At 41.5% G+C, this 21,234-nt stretch overlaps 2 protein-coding genes across 39 annotated transcripts in view; one reads left to right on the top strand and one right to left on the bottom strand.

Annotated features, from left to right (window-relative positions):
• camk2d1 (calcium/calmodulin-dependent protein kinase (CaM kinase) II delta 1) overlaps positions 1 to 11,527 on the top strand; it is a 96,615-nt gene extending 85,088 nt beyond the window's left edge. For 17 of the 38 annotated variants that reach the window (XM_069159062.1, XM_069159068.1, XM_069159065.1 and 14 more), the window contains 6 exons: positions 452 to 500; positions 7,081 to 7,101; positions 7,383 to 7,458; positions 7,577 to 7,671; positions 8,789 to 9,017; positions 9,940 to 11,527. In XM_069159062.1, coding sequence (XP_069015163.1) covers positions 452 to 500; positions 7,081 to 7,101; positions 7,383 to 7,458; positions 7,577 to 7,671; positions 8,789 to 9,017; positions 9,940 to 9,943 — 474 coding nt within the window. In that variant the 3' untranslated portion in view covers positions 9,944 to 11,527. Of the gene's footprint in view, positions 1 to 451; positions 501 to 7,080; positions 7,102 to 7,382; positions 7,459 to 7,576; positions 7,672 to 8,788; positions 9,022 to 9,939 lie in introns of those variants that run through there. The other 21 variants (XM_069159073.1, XM_069159087.1, XM_069159089.1 and 18 more) reach the window with 2 other exon arrangements.
• A 3,115-nt stretch (positions 11,528 to 14,642) lies between these two features.
• Positions 14,643 to 21,234, bottom strand: part of ank2b (ankyrin 2b, neuronal) — a 102,857-nt gene continuing 96,265 nt past the window's right edge. Inside the window, exons 47-51 of the mRNA XM_069159054.1 lie at positions 20,748 to 20,831; positions 20,461 to 20,625; positions 19,756 to 19,944; positions 19,454 to 19,545; positions 14,643 to 17,190 (exon numbers count right to left, since the gene is read on the bottom strand). Of these exons, the coding sequence (XP_069015155.1) occupies positions 16,965 to 17,190; positions 19,454 to 19,545; positions 19,756 to 19,944; positions 20,461 to 20,625; positions 20,748 to 20,831 (756 nt within the window). The 3' untranslated portion in view covers positions 14,643 to 16,964. The remainder of the gene's footprint in view (positions 17,191 to 19,453; positions 19,546 to 19,755; positions 19,945 to 20,460; positions 20,626 to 20,747; positions 20,832 to 21,234) is intronic.

Raw genomic sequence — 21,234 nt, 5'->3', positions numbered from 1 at the left:
AGGGTCATTGTACAATATATAAAACAACATAAATTATTGTCTTATTATCGGCTAAATATGCATATCAAGGAAAATTCTGTTTCATTTTAAGCAATTATAATTCCTGCTTTCCAAAGACTCACAACACTGTAAAATGTCCCCTTTCAACATTTGTAACTTAACTACATTTCAATAAAGTAAAAAGGTTTTAGGCCCATATTGATTCAGCAGTTAAACTCGGTATAAAAAAAAATAACTTGCAGTAACTTTAAACACACCATTTTCGGATTCATCACCCGGTTGCCTCTCGCCATCTGTCTGGTCACTTTAACACCCAGTTAGTATCAACCAAGCGCTCCGGTAGATGATGATGAAATGAGCTGCCGTGAATGAGCGTCCTGATCTCCAGATACCAGGGCTGGTTACACTCACAAATCCTTTTTTTCTTTTCTTTTTTTTTATCGTTTCACAGGAGTCCAGTGAGAGTACCAACACCACCATCGAGGACGAGGACGTGAGAGGTAGGAAGGTTCAGACTGACAAATACACAATACTCTTCCAATAGCACCGACAGCTCCCACACACCTCATTCAAAAATGTTCTCGTCAGCTTTTAAACAAACAGTCACTTTTTGAAGTTTGTACATCACAGGTTAAGGTCACCTTTATTTTTTGTTTCCTCTTTGGTAGCTCTGACTTACGTTACAATTCGGTTTGTGCTAACCATGTTTTTCACAGGAATGATTTTGTGCCAAACGCTTTTACTGGTTGTTCATTTTGCATGTCATGGCTATCACAGTACCACGTATACGAACCAGAGCCTGAGGGTGAAAAATACCTGTGGGCTTGTATTGACCCCTTGTTTATGGTGGTTTGAGTGAACGCAGTATGGAAACTCGCATCAATTTCACTTCGTTCACATACTGATTCATGTATGTGAATGAACTGAAATTGATATTTGGTATTCAGGTATTCCTTACCTCCCGTAAGGAAACACTACTAGTACAGGAGTGGGGGGGTGACAATAATAACTCCTTCTGCCCCAGGGGAACGCAGGGATTTTGAAATGTTACATGAACAGCTCACTTTCCACAAACAAAACTGACAGTCAATTGTGGCGAGTTAAAACTGCAAGGGCAACTACAGTTTACAGATAATGAATATGTCTGGATTAACCTGCTTCACTTTGGAGATTGTACATGTTTTCTCTGAGCCATGCGGTGTGGATTTGATCAATTTAAGATAGGATACTGTATGTACAGCACTAATACTTGGTCTCGAGGCTCTGTCCTCATCACTCCCTTTCAGGACACAACCAACCCAGAACAACAGAGATTGGACAGTGACGGTAATAACGAGGGTTTCCTCTGAGAAACTAGACCGTGCCTTCAGGTGGATGCTGCAGTGAGAGAGGGGTGTTTGAAAAATGATATGACCATAAACAGTCCAGACCATAAACTGTCTATACGATATAAGTACCAGTACCACAAACCAGAGTTTGGAACTCTTCGGACACCTGCCTCGGACCACTCACGTGCAAGCTTTCAGATATCTGGCACCGTTGTGCGCAAGCTCCACTCATCTCTATTCAGGTTGCAGTTTGGTTGGGAAACGTTGAAACCTGCATTCAAAGTAGACTTGATACAACAGTTTGGATTCTTCAGTTGGTTGTTATCTCAATCGGCACTCAATGGTCACAATATGGAAGTATTGGGTTGTGTACAGGAGACAGAGACCTCATTCCTGTTGAGTGGCTGTAAAATAGCAAGAACAAGGAAAACAAAGAGCGAAAGGGAAATACGTCTGCGAGTTGAGTGAACAGAAATCTTTTAGATGTGCTCTGAGTGTCTACAGAGTGGAATTGATTTGTGATCCGCATGTCCTTGTGTGCTCTGTTCACTACAGTAGTGACCTTTGTTAGAACAGATCATCTTTTTTTACATAAACCAGGCTTAAACTCTTGATATTTTGAACATTTGCAAAAGCATTTCAGCATTAATTCATTCCTGAGACTCCTCACATTCAAATAGTTCCCTGCAGTATTTGTGTGTGTATGCCAGCATACTGTATTTCCATAATTGTAGCACATGCACAAACGCATTAAAGGATACGGCCCTTTATAATGGCGTCCATTTTTATTGGTGGCTGATGGGGTCATGATTCCTCAATGCTTCAGTAACCATATTCATATTGAAGCTTTGAAACTGCTTTCCATAGCTCCACTTTTGACAGTGTTCAGTACGATGTGTTAGTGTCCCATCAGGGTTTCTTCCCCCCCTCATCATTTCTTTCTGCTTATTCATTCAAATCATCTCAGATTTGCATTTGTTGCACCAATCAAAGCTTCCGCCAACAAACATGTTGATCAAATTAGGGGAATATGTTAGTCCTGATTTCTTTTAAGACTTCAGCAGTGGTCTCTATTTTTAGATCTGTCCGTGGCAGGAAGTGGGGAAAAAAAAAATATGTTGAAAATGCAATGGGAGACAAAAAAAAAAAAAAAAAAAAAGTTCTACATCTTGAAATTACTTTTATTCACCTACATGTATGGTAGATCGTTGGTGGCTCCGTCTTAGTATAATTTCCTCTCTGCTAAAGGGATCTGTGTGGCCAGCATATCTTTTCTTTGGGAATTTGGTTGAAGGGTGAAGGCAGCTACGTTCTTGACTGGACTGGAAGATATGTTTAATATCCATTAGTTTTTGTTTTTTCTTTTTCTTTTATGTTTACTTGGAGGCAGGTGAACTAAACTACAGGCTGAAAACACACCGGACGTATCATCACCTTTTAAGATTGTCATAGCTAATGTGTTGTAACTGCCTATTTAAACACAAGCAAAAGTAGCATTCTTTTGGAGTCACGTTAGTGTCCTGCTGATGAATGTAAGTTTAATATTCACTTCCCTTCTAGATCTGCGAGGTTAAATTTGTCCATTTAGCTTCAAGAAGTTTGACTGTCTTCACCAAAAAAAAAAAAAAAAAAATCTAAGTTAGCACTTCAGCTCCTCATAGCTGCTCTAATAGATATTAGAGCATAGAGGAGGAGATATTAAGTTACGGCAACTTTATGATGTATTTATATATCAGTGTTGTGTTTAGAGGGTGCTCCCCTCCCCCCAAACCTGAACGCCAGATGTTAACACTTATAAAATTGTGTGTTCGAGGCAAACTATGTAAAAAGCTGCTCTGTACATGAATCAATCTTCGTACGCAGAGGCAGGCGGATGAAACGTATCTGTTCATCTGATAATTATAGCATTCGTACTTTAATGCTTTTCTGAGGCCCATGCTCTTGTATTATCACCTCAGGAAAGGGGTCGTTTTTCCATTACTGCTGTGTGGCCTTCACTAAACGTTGCTCCGTGTGCTCTGTCCATGAGATTTGTTCTTAGCTGGTGGAAGAATCGAGAGTTTTGAACAAATTGTCATTTCCTACATGCTTTTCATGTTTTCCTCATTTCATGTTTTCCTTTTCTTTTCTTTATCTCATTTTCTCCCATCCTGTGACATTTCCATCTCATTACCTGCAATCCTCTGTACCATTAAATCTCAGCAGTCTCCCGCTGCTCTAGTTCCCAAATCTACCACCTTAAGCATGTAGACCAGCCCACCTCCCCCCGGCCTCCCTCCCCGCGCTCCTTTTCATCCTCCTCGTCTTCCTCCTCATTCTTCTCCTGCTGGTACTCTCCGAGTGTTTGGCCCAGTTGTGAGGAGTGCCGCCAGTACATGCTGTGGTCACTAGTGGCTGCCTACCTGCTCCTCCTCTTCGCATCTTCCTATCTGGTCTTATATTGTGACCATCCCACCACATGCCACTGTGGCCCCCATCACGCACCCACGCAGAGCTCTGGCCCCCAGCGCAGGGCACCCCTGCCCAGCTTGGGCCCCACCGACTCCCAGTGTAAGTCCCACTCCCAAGTGCCCAGGAAGAAACGGCAAACTTCACCTCATTTTAATATCACTCAAGACGTCTCCAAGTAAAGCAGGATGTACCACCCCGTTTCCAAAAAAACGATGTTTGAACCATTCAAACAACCATTTGAAACAACACGTGGAAACAGAGAAATGTATGATTATTTATAATTTTGTTTTGAATTTGACGCCAGCAAAACATCTCCAATAAAGTTTAAAACGGGGGCAACAAAAGACTGGAAAAGTTATGTAACAAAAAAAAAACCACTTGGTGGAACATCTCGCAATTAAGTTAACTGGCAACCGATCAGTAACAATATTGGGTAGAAACAGCAAAGCAGTCTCTCAGCATTAAAGATTGGGGAGAGGTTAACCCCTCTGTGAAAGACTGTGGGAAAATAGCGCAACAAATTAAGAATAATGTTTATCAACAACTAAAATTGCGATACAATTGTGGATTTCATATTTAGAGAGTCTGGAGAAATCTCCGTGGGCAAAGCCGTAAGCCAATAATGGATGGCCGGGATATTCGGGCCTTCAGGCGTCAAAACATCTGAGATTCTTTTTGGAAATAATAGACTAAAGACCAGGCTAAAGAGGGGAGGGACCACTGATGTTATCAGTGCACAACTCAAAAGCCAGCATCTGTGATGGTATCAGAATGTTATAAAATGAAGTGGTGATGCCACAAAGTGGTAAACATGCCCCTTTCCCAACCTGTGTTGCTGGCAAATGTCTCATTTTCAACATTATATATGTTGTCTTTGGTCCATTTGCAAATAAATGGGTTTCCATGATTTGCAAATCATTGCATTCTGTTTTTATTCACATTTTATACAGCATCACAACTTTTTTTTTTTTGGAAACCGGGTTGTATGTTTATCATTTAAGGCAAAGTCCCTTAAATCATCACTTTCAAGACAAGGCAGTAACTGAACTAAGAAATGTTTCACTTTTTGTTGATGTTAGATCTTCCTGGCAATATGGCAGACGACATACAAATTATCTGTTCGTCCTCCTTGACAAACACGTTTTCATTGTCAGTCATATTTTTTTCAGTCTTCTTTCCAGCTGCTGGGTGATATCTGAGGGTCATTTAAGAGGCCATTGCCATCATTTTACAAAATACTAAGGCCAGGTGCCAGGTGAATATCTGAAACCTGGCAGTGTAACATTTAATGGTTATTCTAAGCTATTTTTCACAGCTGATATTTTGTGACCCAGCAGGAAAATTACAGGTGGAACAAATTTCATTGACGATGGCTCATGTTCCAACAAAGCTCCCAAGTAAGTCATGACGGTAACACTGCACGCTCAATACCACGGCCCTGGAAAGAGCTCACCTAAACAAACCAGTTATTTTTTAATGTCTCAGTTCCACCTGTACTTTTCCTTCTTTGACACGCCCACATGTCTGCTGTGAAAAAGGACTGCTGTCCTGATACCACAACGACACGTCCTCAAATGCAACAACGGGCGCTGCTGAATTTGTTACAGTTTCATCTGCTGATTTCCACCTGCTACAAGACTTCAGTCTGAAATTCTTCTTTTTACTCTTCGGAAACATTTTCGTGAATGAAACTTGTCTGCAGCCGCAGAATAAAAGGTAGCCTTAAAATTGTAATATGTTGCCACGAGTTCTAAATTAGCAATTTAGAAAAAGTTCAGAGGATGAAGAGAAAAATGCTTGTCAGCATGTTGCTAATTATACTGAAGAAGTAGGTTCATCCTGTGTCTTGTAATCGTTTTGTCATCGGTAGCTTTTTAACTCTTTGATCTGCACGAGATTATTATAAATATTTCTGAAAGACACCATCTGAACTCAACACATTGCCTTTTCTGTCTTAAATTTACTGCATTAAAACACGTCAGTCACTGCGGTTAAGTTTATAATACCGTCAAAGAAACATGGCACCTGGAGTTACCTGTAGATTCAGTCACTTAAGCTCAGCGCCGTTCTTTTAGCGGTTCTGCTCAACATGTTCTATTTTAAAAAAAAATGTCATGTGCACTGGAATAAGTTCATGTGGCACTTGGATATGATACCAGTGTATTAAAAGGTTCAACTGAACACCACCTATGTCTGAGTGCAGAGCTGCTGTGCGATAGCCCCACTTGTTGATCAGAAGCTGTCATGACACCCTTAACATGAATACTTGTACCCCCTGCACATAGATTATGGTCTCCGTGTGAATATGAAATGAATTTGAAATTCAGATCGTTTCATTTGAAAGATTTTGGGTCAAACTAAAAAAAATTGTAATTGTCACATCCACTGGTGTGCTCGGAGTGGTACCCGCAGGGTTTTGTTTCTTTCAGATTTCACTGTTTTTACTCGGACTCCAACGGAACGTGTGTTTGGACAACATTTAACATTTGAGAAATTTGCCAAATTTAGGAAACAAATGTTAATATTCCTCGAAGCAAGGTAGGAAAGGTACCTTACTTTGAGGAACGGTATGTAATTATTCGGTTAATTGTTTGAGCTCCATTTCCTCCTGCTGAAGTTCCTTTTGAGCGAGGCAGTGAAAATCAAACTGTTCCCGGTATGTCTCCATTGTTCATTTGGACAGATTTTTTTTTTCAGATTATTTCAAATGCCCATTTTTGTCCCCTCAAGGCACGTAAGCAAACTTACCAGGACTCTGTAAACCTCGTCAGCGCACAGTTTGTTATTTGTGAGGGTTTTAAAGTCCAGCACGAGTGCAGCGGATGCGCTGTGTTTTTGCTGTGTCAGGCTTTCCGCGGAAACGGCCAATGAGATGAGAGGATGTTGTTTGTGATCTCGTCGGTGTGTGTGCACACCGCCTCCTCCTGCCTCTCTCGTAAGCCTGCTGCTGGATCTGGAGCTGCTAGTTTTCGTCTCGGACGCAGGCAGAACGTTCCTGCAGGAGCAATGTTTCTCTTTTCAGCCGTTAGTGTTTTGGTTTTAGTGTCCCTTGAGGGGCTTGTTGCTCAGCAGCAGACTGTACATGTTCAGTTAGCCTGCAACGACAGTCAACATGAAGCTGTTCAAGGTAAAAAAAAAAAAAAAAAAAAAATGGATGTTATGTGTGTGTGTGTGTGTGTGTGTGTGTGTGTGTGTGTGTGTGTGTGTGTGTGTGTGACTTCAAACTATAACCCTCTGTCAGTAGTGGATTTATTTAAAGCCAGAACATCCGCACTTATTCTTTCCATTCATTGTTTCCTAGCTTACCTACTTAGCATGAAAGGTAATTTTGATGTTGTCATATGTTGAACCATGCTGACTAACTTACTACCAGCCTCTCCTTCATTCATCTCCACATGACACAGTATTATTCGTGGTTATGAAAATGACGTGTCTCCGTCGTTGAACATGCTCATGTTTGTGATGTTGGATCAGTGTTGTCCCCGTGTTCCACGTTGGTCCATTTTAACTTTGATAAATCTGTGCTTCTGTTCATTATACCAGTGCTCGCGGATCGAGTCTAAAATACCTTTCTCGTGTCTTGTCTGTGTCTTCGTCTCTCAGCTCGTAAGCAGGAGATCATTAAAGTGACTGAGCTGCTGATTGAGGCCATCAACAACGGCGACTTTGAGGCCTACACGTTAGTTCTGCTCGTTTCATTTAATTCATCATTCAAATCCCTGAAAGACTTCCGCTGGTATCCTGTGACACTACATGCTCCCGTGACTCTAATGCGGCTGCCTGGTGTGCTGTTTCAGGAAGATATGTGATCCCGGCCTCACGTCCTTTGAGCCCGAGGCCTTGGGCAACTTGGTGGAGGGCACCGACTTCCACCGCTTCTACTTTGAGAACGGTAAAGTTTCTCTTGGACATGCTGTTGCGAGGCGTCCAACTTAACGCATGTATTTTCTGGATTGCGACGGTAATTAAAACAGTAAGCCCAAGGTTGCATAAGACTGGGCTATATTGGTACAAAGTTGACTTTTTAAAGGGTTAGTTTACTCACTTCTTGCGACACCTAGCCGCGCAGGTGTTTTGGGTTTTATTTGAAAAGATATTTAAAGCTCTCAAACTCTTTCCTCAGTAAACTTTATCATTTTGATATATCAGTACTCAAACGTTATTATTTTTACGATATATAGTGTCTGGCTGCTTTATTTTTTTATTTATGTCTTTACACGTTTAAGTGAGTAGATTTGAAGGCACTCAGTCTTCGCTATCTTGTCAGCATAAGGTTAATAGTGTTTTCATTGCTTCCAAATACATAGCAAGAGACAGCATTGATAACAACAGTGTCCCAATTTATTTTCATTCATATTTGTGCTGGAGGTAATGGAAAAATATTTAAAATGTTCCAATGTGATGTAATCTTACAATTTGAAATAATCCAAAACTAAAAGATTTAAGGAACCATAACAAAACCCGCTGACCATAACTTTACTTGTACATGTAACGAATAAATGTAACTACATGTTAACATGTCGTCAAGATACCATGTTAAATACAAAAACAGAAGTAATTAGACAAATATACCAGCTAGGCAGAGGCAACTACACTTTGTATTTTCATTTCTGAAATGTTACAATGAGAGCGGAATAATCCAGTTTCCTTTTTTCTTTCTTTTTTTTTTTTTTTATTACAATTAATTGATTAATTCTGTAAAATGTTGTGATATAATGAAAGTCGTCCATCACAAGTTCAAGAACTAATTATTCAAAAACGTTGTGTTTCACGACATATAAAACGGAGAGACTGGAATTTGTGTAACCGAGACATGTTTCTGCAGAGGTTTTGAGAACCTCATTTCACTTTCAGTTTTTGTTTCTCATTTCTACGAGTAATGATATTTTTTTGTACCGGTACTGTAAACGTAGACTCTTCCGCCCCGCCTCGGAGGAGCTGTCGCATTAAGTAATCAACGACCAGATTTAGTCGTTGACCGTGTTTTAACGGCGTTGTTTTGCTCTCAGCCCTGTCTAAGGGGAAGCAGCCCATCCACACCATCCTGCTCAACCCCCACGTCCACCTGATCGGAGACGAGGCCGCCTGCATCGCCTACATCCGCCTCACCCAGTACATCGACGGCAACGGCATGCCTCGCACCATGCAGTCGGAGGAGACCCGCATCTGGCACCGTCGCGACAGCAAGTGGCAGAACATCCATTTCCACCGCTCCGGCTCGCCCACCGTGCCCACCAAGTGAGCGCCCCCCTCTCCCCCAAATGCCAAACTTTCTGTCCTTACCTCCGCCGCGGCCCTGTCCGGATTGGATGTAATTCTTACGAATCGCCGCTCGTGTGAATGCCGTCTCTTAGTAACGCCTTGTACATTAGTGGGCGATAGTGAGTCACTGTTGCATCCGGGCAGCTTGCCAGCAATTTGGTGTTACGTTCATGGACTGTATATAAAAGTGGCCGTAGCTTCCGGCTCTGAAAAATCAGGCTGACGCTTTAAGCGCCCGGAGCCGCGATACAACCGAGTGCCACCGAAGGTCGGCTCCAAAAAGCCTCCGGCTCCGTAGACTCCCATTCAACTTGCCTCGTAAAGTTCTGTCAATAAAATTTCTCCACCAGTTATCTCGGTGTTGTTAGCTGAAGTCATTCCTTCTCGTTAGTCTTCGAGCTTTCCATCTGGAAATAATCCTGCCATTAATAAGTAATATATGATAATAAAATAAGCTTCAAAAAGGTGTGTTTTTTTTGGGGGGGGGGGTGTCCGTTTGATTGACAGGCCCGTGGTGCGGTCAGGTTACAGCTATCGGCGGGTGGGATGTCGTATTGTCAGGTTTCCAAACAGACAGGAGTCAGATACCACCGCTCGCTCCCTGCCAGCTCCTCCAAAAAATGGTCGCTTCCTGCTCCGAACCGTTTCGAACTTGCAAGATGTCACCGGCCAAATTCTGAACTCGAGGCTTCACGATGGCCGTTCACAAAACCAACGGGCGACGTCGCTGCTGGTTGCTGCTTGATTACCCTGAAATCTGTGACCTACAGTGAAAAGGGCTTTAATCTCAGTGCTGCGTTCGATTCCACCAAGCAAAAAGAAAAACAAAAAGATGAAATGGAATAAGATGGAGGCATTTTTCTTCTAACTATTAATCCACATGTTATCTGTGTTGCAGTTAATACGACAATCTTCGACGACGAACACCCTCCGGCCTACAGCAGTCAGCTGACCAGACCCCGCCTACCACGAGTCCATCAAATCCCTAAACCAATCCCCGCCCTCATTTGCTCGAGCTCCGCCCTCTCAGTGTGTTGTTTACATATTGCCGCTGCTGGATCGAAGATTATCCTGCAACTTCAAACAAACAACAGATGACGGATAAGAGAGAAGTTCAGGTTTTGACAATAATATTTTGTAGTCAGACTTTGCGGTGTTCATATCAGGATATCACCATCCGCAGCATGTTTAATCATTCCGAGCTGGGTTTCTTTGTTTAGATCTGTATGTTTTAAATAGAAGTGGGTTTCACGGGAGCCGCCCGTTTCGTTTGAACATTACACGCATTGAGCTACTGTGATGTGTTTACCTTTTGGCACGATGACCAATATGTCACGTGTCTGCTTTTTACTCCCGTATCTTTTCAGAATTGCCATTTATCTCGGCTCAGACACAAGCTTGCTTTGTTTTGGTAATGTGTAGGTTTTGGTAATCGATGTAAAATGCTCTCTCTCTTTGCTTGCTCTTTCGCAGCATCCGTATGATCAGAATGAGTTGACTAATTTTACTGTTCACTGGTTTTACCAGTATGTTTCCTAGGAATCAAAACTACATGTTTTAAAGGGAAAATCAACTGAAACAAGTTTAATTTTGTCTGTTTGGTCGTCCACCGTTACAGCGCAGTCTCTTAGTCTCTCTTATGATAGAATGTAAAGTGTAGAAATTGAGTTCTTCAAAGCCATTCTCTGACTCTTACCAGTCAAATCACATGTTCATACAATAAGGAGCTAAATATGTGAACTGTATCATTCTATTTTGTTTTGTTTACGTTTTATATTGTGATATCGATGCTTGTCCCTCCACTTCTCGCTATCTTTACTTTCTTTTTCCATTTTAACCTTTGTGTTTTATGGCCAATTCCTACTGTTCGACTGGTGTGGGCCAGTATTTCACAGCACCATGTTTTACACTGGACACAACCACGCTAGAGTCACGACGTTCACAACGACACAAATTCGCAGTTCAGTTCAACTGTTCAGTTTTTCATTGGGGACCGGATTATTAGCAGAATTACTGAGCGGTAAACCATTCTATTTCATTAAGATACACAATTATGTCTGAGTGTCAGTCAGATTAAACAAGAAAAGGGTTGTTAGATCCAGATTTCAAAACACAGATAGGGTGGTGTGACATATGTGGGGAAACAAAAATAATTTAATTTCAGAATCAAAGCAAAACGAGCAGAAGTCACGATTGAAGACAAATTCACGGGGTGTCTGGCCTGATTATTTGTGTGAGGATTTTATTATTTTTTTTTTTTGCTTTGGTGTATTAAGTAATGACATCATTGAACTGTTGAGGATATGGTTTGTATTTTCTTTTGTTTAATCACTTTTGTCCGACACAGCACACTTTGTTTTTATCATTCTAAAATCCATTTAAATTCCTGATGAGAAGCTGGTAGATAATATCACCATTATGGGACAAGCCTGATGTATGTTTAAGAAATCTCAAATAAAAAGTGTGATTTATGCCAAATGACCAAAGTCTTCAGTTGTTGTATTGTCACCACTGCAGCCGGTGGCTGTTTTTGATCTACGCATCAAGAGTCTTGATCAAGCAAATCAACTCGAGCAATTGTTCATTTGTTAGAAATATGACTGTGCCTCAAGTTTCTAGCAGAGCATTACTCACTAAATAACATTGTGATAGGTACGGCTTCAGAACTAAGTCAGCGTCAGAGGTCAGATTTTAGTCTGAACCAGTAATTCCACAACTGTGGTACAGGATCATCCTGGAGATACTCAAAAGCCTTGCTGAAAGCAGTTGTTTATTCTACATGTTCCACAGATGCATGCTGCATAACCACAAAGATTTACAGGATTTCCTGCTTTAAAAAACAGTGATAAACAATTCTGAACATCAGGATTTTCCCACATTTCAGCACCAATACTGGTGTATAAACATTACAGAGTGCACCAGTCACAGTTTGTGTGACGTTAGTTGGGGAAGGCACCTCTCCAAAATCACAGATTGCCTTTCATATATGTTATGTTTTGCTTCACTGACGTTGTTTTCTACAATTTCACATCTATTACAAACTGAAATGTCCATAAAATACAATTTTATGTCAGATTAAACGGGCTCCATTAATGAGACTCACCAATAATAGATCCGTATCTGTCCAGGTTTTTACAGGTTTAGCAGAGGGGTGTACTTTGAAGCGAGATTAGTGGGATGCAAGGTATATTAATACTAAAGTTCTGACTGTCACAAAGGTGGCTCTCTTTTAACCTGGCTAGATCACCAGAGTAACTTCCTCTTCAGACCTCTTCTTCAGGGGGCATGCTGGTCAGGTCCTCAAAGTGCTCGTGCTCAAAGAACTGGTGTTCGTTATGGCCAACCCGTGACCAGCACAGAAGTCCAACAACGAAACACCATTCGGGCAGGTCGTTCCTCCCAATCACATCCTGCCAGGTTTCTCCGTCGTTGCCCATGTGAGCGGTGAAGTCTCCCAGGAGAACTACGGAGTCAGTAGGCGGCGCCCTTTCCAGGACTATCCCCCACCAAAACCAAGAAGGCCGGATACTCCGAACCGGTGTTCGGTGCATAAGCACGAACAACGGTCAGAACCTTCCTCCCCCCCAACCCGCAGGCGCATGGAGGCGACCCTCTCATTCCCCGGAAACTCCCAATACAGCGGCGCTCAGCTGGGGGTTCATGAGTATCCCCATACAGCGCCTCTCACCCCGGGCAACTCCAGAAAAGGACAAAGTCCAGCACCCCCTGATCCGGGAGTTTATTACTTGCAGCATCAACCAGTAGTAGGATCCATATAAGCGTCTCCAAACGGAGAGTTGTGCACATTTTACATGCATGGCACAACAGCTGTAACTTCATTGATTATTTCATTATTATTTTATTAAGTATTCCAACAGAGACACGCCTATGTCACGTCAGACGGGTGAACTGACACAGTCAGACTTATGTTAAGATGCTGTCACATAGCTGTAGTCGTCAGGTTGAGGCCAAATTTTGAGCTCCCATCGAAGCCGTCTGAAATATTTTTATTCTACTGATCTGTTCACCGTAGTCAAAAATAAATTAATGTCAAAAGTTTAATTATTTAATTTTTCACTTAAACTCTCACAGCAGTATATTTGTATGCCGTCAAGAAAGCTCGCACATAAACTACTGTTACCACAACTTCTCACATACAACATTAAAAAAAAAAACTCAGGCATACACTACTTTTACATGTACATGAAAAGCTTGCGCACACACTACTTCTTCTTGAAAGCATTTTAATTAACATGATGAATGAAGTTGTGCGCGTGTGTGAGTTAACATTCGAACGAAAACCCAGCGGAAGAAGCCAGATGCGCACATAACTTCAGCAGCAGCTCTAAATTTAGCAAGAGCCTAATCTGGTTGCGAGTGAGTCAGCTCCAGTGGTGCCGGACTGCTCGCATGATCCATCAGTGATAAAAAAAATTTAAAAAAAAAAAAAGATCCTGAAGCAGTCTGGGATCGTCTCTCTCCTCAGACCAACAATAGCGATCATAGTAGACAAGGGTTGTTGTGGAAAACTGTGTAGCCTGTGAGGTTTCGATCTTCTGTCCAAGGGAGTGCAACTCTCTGTGCCAGAAGTCAGGGAGATACAGTCTATGGCAAGCAACCCACTCCAAGGGTGTAGGAGCGCAACATCTTCAACAGTCTTCCTCTTTCACTCCCAGGTAGCAGGAATCTGCTCTCATTAAAATGGGCAAGTTGTCGAAGCCGAGCCAGATGCTAATCCAATGAACCACGGAGCTGGGTAATATTACCACACTGAAATATCACAATGTTTGTGATCGAGTTCTTTATTGAATAAGCACTACCACAATGTAAAAGAGCAGTATGTCGTAAGTCCTGCATTCAAAATGTAGGTAAAACTACAGAAGCAGTATAAATACTCAACATGCAGAATGGCTCCGTTCAGAATAATAGTATTTTTATTGGGCTGTTGTTACTGATGTTGGATCATTTGAACATTTATTGCACTCTTTGTTTGGTGGAGCTGCTAACGGGTTGTAGACATCAGAAATGCGACCCCGCCCACACACTGCTTTTTTATAAGATGTCACAAGCCAAAAAGGTTAAAAAAAAAATCACTGCTTCAATCCCTTGAACAATATATTATATTTCAAAAGCTTGTTATATTATCCATTGCGTCAAATCCCCCCTTTCAAAAGTAACCAATTACAAAAGCTGTCAAAAAAAAAAAATTGCCGAGTGGCATATAAAGTAGAATAACATTGAAGTACTCAAGTATAGCGCGAGTACCTCTAAACTGTACTTACGCACAGTACTTGGTTAAATGTAATTAGTTACTTTCACGTAAAAGAAGTTCACCGTGACACTTCGTTGCAAGGGCACCTTCGTTACTTCCTGGGCTGAGCTGAACTCACGCGGGCCGATCGTGATTCGTTTAAAGAATCACAAACGAACCGTAAGGTTGTTTTTTTTCCCTCCCCCTGTAGCACAACGATACATGGTTGCAGTCAGATCATTTTCCAGGGCTGTCACAGCATGAAGGAGGACGGTCTGCTACGTGGCACTGTGACACTAAAGGGTATAACTACTTTCAGCTGCTGTTAGAAATAATGACATCACCTCCCATTTAACACATGTCCAGTTTTATTGTTCTGCCATGTACACACTGCAGCTGCTATGCCACGTTAGCGTTTCAGGTTTATCTTTCAGTAATAATTTTTGATAAAGTCATACATGCCCGCATAGATATTTTCACTGTTAATATGTATATATTGTTATCACCATGGAAACAAGATGCTCGTTAACGAATCGATGGTCTCTTTTTGACATTTCTTTTATTCTTCCATTGGATCACGCTCAAAGTAAATGGCAGCGCGAGGATCGTACTGTTACACAGATAAAGTGTGAAATGTAGATGAACGCCAAACGCACGTCATCAGTCGGAAAACATTCCAGCCAGCTTTCAAATCAACAAAACTGTTTGTCTATGATGTCAAAAAAAAAAAAAAAAAAAAATCATTGTAGTTGTCTTTTAGCTTTAGAATGCACACCGAAACATACACACCACACACACACACACGCACACGCGCACACACACACACACACACACACACACCACTCTCAGCTTCAAATGCTGGAGTACACAGGGATCACAAATCGACGGCAATAAATAAATAAGGATATACAGATGTGCTAGAACTAAAGTTGGCCTTTGTTTGGATTTGACATGGACTTTAAGTCAATCCTTTGACAACAGTTTAACAAAAAAAAGTTCAAATCAACGACGTCAATAAAATCAAAGCTCCTCTACATTATGCGTGGTGTCTAAAAATTCAAAGGATAAGTCTGGTGTTGTTCTATATTTTTCTTAGTGTCAACAATTGTCACGAAATCACCAAACACCAAGCAGGTGTCAGCACAGCTCTCACGACTGACGTCGAGACTCTCTGTGGCTGTCGGCCCAAAGACCACGGATTGCTACTGAAAGTGTGAACCTTTAGACACACCTGATAAATAAATAGTTAGTTCCAAAACAGTACCTAAACTACCGGTAAGCGGCTAAAATAAGAATTTGAGCAATTTAGTGAGACATTGTTTGGGCTCATGTTACCTCCAAGTTCCTCCAAATACAATTCAGAGTAGATAGCAGCTTCACTAAAGTTTTATAGGTTTAAGTAGAATTAGTTATTTCCTAAACCAATAATGTTGTTTTCACCTAATTATTCAGCCGAAATATGATTTTTTTTTAAATTATTTTCAATTTCAATTTCCAATCCAATTAACCTAGAACTTTTCAATCTCTGGGGCAGGATTTCGTGCCTTAGGGACTATTTTAACTGGCGGATTAATACACATTTTCTACCATGAACATGGCCACTGTTATAATGCACGAGCTTGACAGTGCAAAGGCATCAGATATATCTGGCTTTGGATGCACGCAGCTGGTTTGGTATTTTCAAAAGATTTGTTGACAATGAGAAAAAAATACAGCCAAATCCTTTTAAATTAAAGGCTTTCGGAAGTTACAGAAGCACTGCTGCAGTTTGAGGTGAGGAGAAGATGTGAAGGTGGAGGGGAAACACCTTCAGAGCACAGCGGGGGGTGGAGGGGGGGGGGAATGCTCCACCTGCATCACAACATTCCTTATCACTATTTCTTTGTCAATACACACGCTGTATATACAGTACACAAACAGAGGAGCGGCTCTGTTACAGATCAAATGTGAACGCACAACACACGTTAGAGGGACAGACACATACACAAAAGAAGAGCAGATGCATCATGGAAAGACAAAACGTGATCACACAGCCTTTTTAAACCAATCAGCAGGTTGATCTTTGGCTGTTATAAAGAGTTTATGATGGTACACACACACACATTCTCTACACTTTATTCTCTGTGTAACGTCAATCTCTTCTGTACGGTGGCCATTCTCCAGCTTAATCGGTGCATGTACAGCAGGTTTAGGTGGGCTAATGTATTAAATGCTTTGATTTTTTTTTTTTTTTTTACTTTTTTTTTTCCAGTCCAAGCACAATTTTTTTAATGTCCGCTATGTACAAGTGTATACAACAGTTCTTGAAGAAGAGGCCCGTGTGCGAGGCGAAACATCCGAGATGCCCCCTTTGACTCTGATCCACCTTTGGCGTGTCGTACCTTCATCACACCACAGCAGCCACGGGGTAAAAAGAAGGGTAACACCGACAAAAAAAACGACCCGAAACAAGGAAGGGTGCTATCTTTGGTCACAATCATAGCAAAGGAAAAGTGCTAAAGCACAAAAATACTGTTTTCATGACTTCACAAACCAAAGAAGAAAGAAAAGCTTCACTCTGGTGATCAGCGAGGACAACGAGACAGGGAGGTGGAACATATTGATCCCAGGAATCAAACGTCACCAAAGGCTTCAGTGGAAGATGTAGGGAGGGGATCAGTGGAAGCAGCTGCTCAGTCATGGCTTTCCTTCTCCTTCTGGTCTCCTTCCTCCTCCTCCTCCTCCTCCTCCTCCTGGTCATCCTCACAGTAGCGTTGGAGCAGTTGGTGTAGGTGCTGCTGCAGTGCGTCAGGCTGCAGGGCATCTGGGGTGTCGTCCAGGCGCTCTAGGTGCGTGTGCTTCCCCTGGGCATCCCTCACCACAGTCCTCTTCTGGGTTCGTGACTTACGCATCTGGCTTCTGCAGGAACAAAATAAAAACAGTCACGCCACACCCGAGCTAACACTGAGGGACGGTCACGGAAAAACACGGACTACCAGCGGTTCACTGTGCAGGGTGTATGTAGGACAATAATGTCTGCAGTTCAACGGTTTCTTTCTGTAACTGTGTGAAGATCCAGGGCTGCTGATATTAAAATGAACTCAGTTAATCAACTAAATAGAACTTTCATTAACTATTTCTAGAATTAATTCTTATGCAAAATAAATTTTAATAGAAAAAATCTTTCACTGTTTTTATTTTGATATTTGAAATTAAATAATAATAGTAAATAATAATTACACAAAACACTTCCGGTGACTCCCTGAGGATGTAGTTCCCAGCTCCCTGAGAACTACATACCTTTTGTTCCGTTTACACTTGCACATCCAACGCATGTTAAGGCATAAGCCGGATGGCAGTTGGTATGGCAACGTCAGTTCTGCACAAAATGCAACAACACGGGTCCAATTGTCCATGTTTTTCTTCTATTTTTTAAGACTCTTATTGAGCCGTTGAGCTGTTGTTTGCACGGCTTACATGAATTTGATTTATCATGGCGTTTGCCAGTGCTGCATTGGATCATATACAGTATGTCTTTACCAGGGGTCTCTGACCCACAGCTCACAAACTAGAAGCCCACGACCTGGGTAGATGGCGGAAGGCTCGAACAATATGCAGCGCTTCCCAAACATAGACTTACCCGGGCAGGCCGCCCAGGTATTTTGACTGCTACCCATTTCAGCATTTTTTTTATCGATTTATTTTTTAACCTGTCCGAGGTAACGACGCTATCAACGAGATCGATTAACGAGTGGACCATCTCCCCCAGGTTAAGCTCTGTTAGATCAGAGGACAGAAACACAGCAGAGAGTCTCACACTGAGCTGGAGAGAAACAAGTGCTCATAAATTCGGTAAATAACATAAATATAATGTTTTTGGCTGCAGCTATAAAGCAAGTGTCTTTTACTGAGTGAGTGAGAAATCAAAGTAACACTACAATTTGGCTCAATGCAACAACTTTACACGTCAAAAGCCGCAGTTTCACACATATTCCAGCCATGTAGTAGATTTTTATAGCAGAGGGGCGAGGGGGTCCTAGTCGAAGGGGAAACACTGGTTTTCCTGGTAAATCTTATATCAGAATGCTTTATTTGACACTTTTCAAACCAGTTTGGCCACACAAGAATTGCGTGCAATAAAAATATTTAAAAAAAATCCATACATAAAAAGCATGCGCATGCTGTTGAATTTAAGCTGTTGTGATACAAAATGTGTGTGTTTAGTATCATTTTGTTCTTGTTCATGTAAAAAAAACCAACTTATTCAGCTGCTTTGGGTGGAGCTCATCTTTGTGTTAGTAAATGTTACTAAACATGACTTTCCCTCATGCGTTTCCATTTTGTCAAAGTAGGAAAAAAGGTGGGAGACCCCTGGTCTACATCAATCACCACGCTCCTGGGAAAGTACCTATCCCAAAGGGGGAGCTAGAAAAGTCCCTTACAACGGCCTCCCGAGAACTATGATCATCAATTCCTGCAGGATGGTCACAATCAAGGGGGTACTACAGGGAACTCTGGAACTATGAAAAAGCTCCTCTCTCCTATTTCTGCCATTTCTTACTTAATCATGATTCAACCTGGTTTTTTTACTTTCATAGATTTGATCAACCATGCCAATCAATTAGGAAAATAACTGTAGCAAATAGTTCACTTTGCAAAACATTAGAAATTGTGCATCTTTAGTGCCCCCTAGTAGCCCTACCAATACTTACATTGTGGCTGACAGCAATACAAATTAAAGACCCTGAAATGAATGGGCAAAGCATTGACTGCACCGTTGAACTCGAATTGTGTCTCATGCCAACAAAAGGATCTGAAAAACGCTGGAAACTGTCTGCTAATCGTAGAAGAACCTGTCTGACTGCTAGAAAGGTTTCATTCTAAGGTTGTGTTGTTGCATCCTGGATCGCAGCCTAGTTTTCTGATAATAAAAAAAAAAATAGTAAAATGAATGAAACTAGCAAGAATAAAGGCCAAATCTACGAAAATACCTCTGTAGTATTAAATCTAACATTCATCTGTTTGTCTTCTGAAGTAAAAAATTGCACTCAGTGCGTGGACTGTAACATTAAAGGTTAGGACAGTAAAAAAAACACACCATGCCTTCGATTTCTGCTGAATGCCCGCTTAGTAAACAGCCCTATTTTCACTATCATTTCTACACACTCCCATGCAGTCCAACCTTTTAACCACAGAACCGTCGTCCTGTACAATCTCTTTCTCTACTACATGAGGCATTAGTACCCTCCCAAAGCCTCCAGCATATATCAACGCCTGGAGAGGAAAGAATGAGGCAGGAGAGAGATATCAGAGGGAGGAAAATGGAAAGACAAACGCCAGAAACCTGACAAAACGGTCTGCTCGGCAGTAGTTACTAAAGTGACGTGGAAATGCATCTGTGATTTTGTTGTCACCAACAAAAGGTCTCCCAACTATACATCATGATAGAATATGTTTCACATATTCTAGCTTGGACACACTGACCTTCTCAAAGTCTTCTCTGGCTGAGGGGAGATCTGCAGCCAATGACTGATCTCCCATCTGCTTCTCCATCCTCTCGCCTCTCACCACCGTTGTCTTGACAACCTTGCTGACCTTTCGACCCTGAACCGGCTCCACCTCAAACTCGGATGCTGTGGCAGCGCCCAGGGCCAAAGGCTCCCAAAAGGTCAGCTGGAAAGAAAACAGCATACATACGTCTCTTGTGTTAAAGTGGAGTCATTTCTAATTTCAATAAATCCAATATTGCACCTGAATAATGGGATTTATTTTAAATGGATTAGTAAAAGCATACACGTCCATAAAATGTTCTTAAAGCAATGTAACATAATTTCCCTATGTAACATGAGACGGTGGGTTTGTATGAAACATTGGCAACAAAGAAAAATGAAATGCCACTATTTTTAATGGGTGCATTTATAGCATCTGGATTTGGTGACATCTGCACATCTGCTTGGTTTTCTGGATGCAGATTTCCAATATTATGAGTCAGAAGTTGACATTTCCAAATTTCAATCAGCTCTTGAAAGATACAAAAGAACTTGTTTCATCACTGGATGTACAAAAATAAGTCTCAACCAATGGCGAATGGCAGGATTAGATATTGGTTGGTATTACATGTGAAACAGTATAGTCAGGAGTAAAGTGCTCTATAAAACCATGTCAAAGCAGCAGTTAGGTGACACTGACCTCTTTCTGGTCTCCGTCACTGTGAAGGACAGTTCTCTTCACTACTCTGGAGACAGTGTCTCCCTCCTCTATCTGCACCGTCTCCTGTTGAGAGCCCTCGATGGTCACCTCCTGTGTCTCCATGCCATCCGGAGATACATATTTACGAATCACCTTCCGTGTGATCTGGTGAAGAGGAGAGCGAGACAATAACTTCACTGATAAACTGCTTTAGATTTTTCTTTCAGGTATATTCAGGGCAATGTTTGGATATTTTGATTTTGCTGATATCGTCGAATGCTCCTTACTTTCTTAACTACCATGTTGCCGTGCTCATCTGTGTACTTCTCCTCTGTGACTGTCTGTGGTGGGATGTCCGGTAGGTTATCCGCCTGCAGAAATACAAAACACATGCAGTCAGTTCTTGTTTATCCATCAGCAGCGATCATCAAACAGCTCATGAATAACAACACCAACAAATCTACTATCTATTTTAAAGCCCCATGTGTACAGCATCTTTCAGATCATTTTGAAAAAGAAAATTCAGGTGAAAATTGCACTGTTGTCAACCAGTTCCTCAACTGGTATCACTGAGGGAACCAAACTCTTTACCATCACACATTGTTGCTTTGATTCTTCAACACTATGTCTACCAATTACTGTATGTAACATAACAAAATGACACGGAGATGACACAATTAATAGTGAGTGTGCAGAAACAAATGATAAAAAAAAAACAATAAAATCACAAAAAGAGTCCCCACTCAACTTTTAAAAATGTGACTTTCTGCATGA

The sequence above is a fragment of the Embiotoca jacksoni genome, unplaced genomic scaffold, assembly GCF_022577435.1.
Source record: "Embiotoca jacksoni isolate LCO1_2020_lvr unplaced genomic scaffold, fEmbJac1.0.p SCAF_24, whole genome shotgun sequence".
Taxonomy (NCBI): Eukaryota; Metazoa; Chordata; class Actinopteri; family Embiotocidae; genus Embiotoca; species Embiotoca jacksoni.
This window is presented reverse-complemented; position numbering and strand designations above follow the sequence as displayed.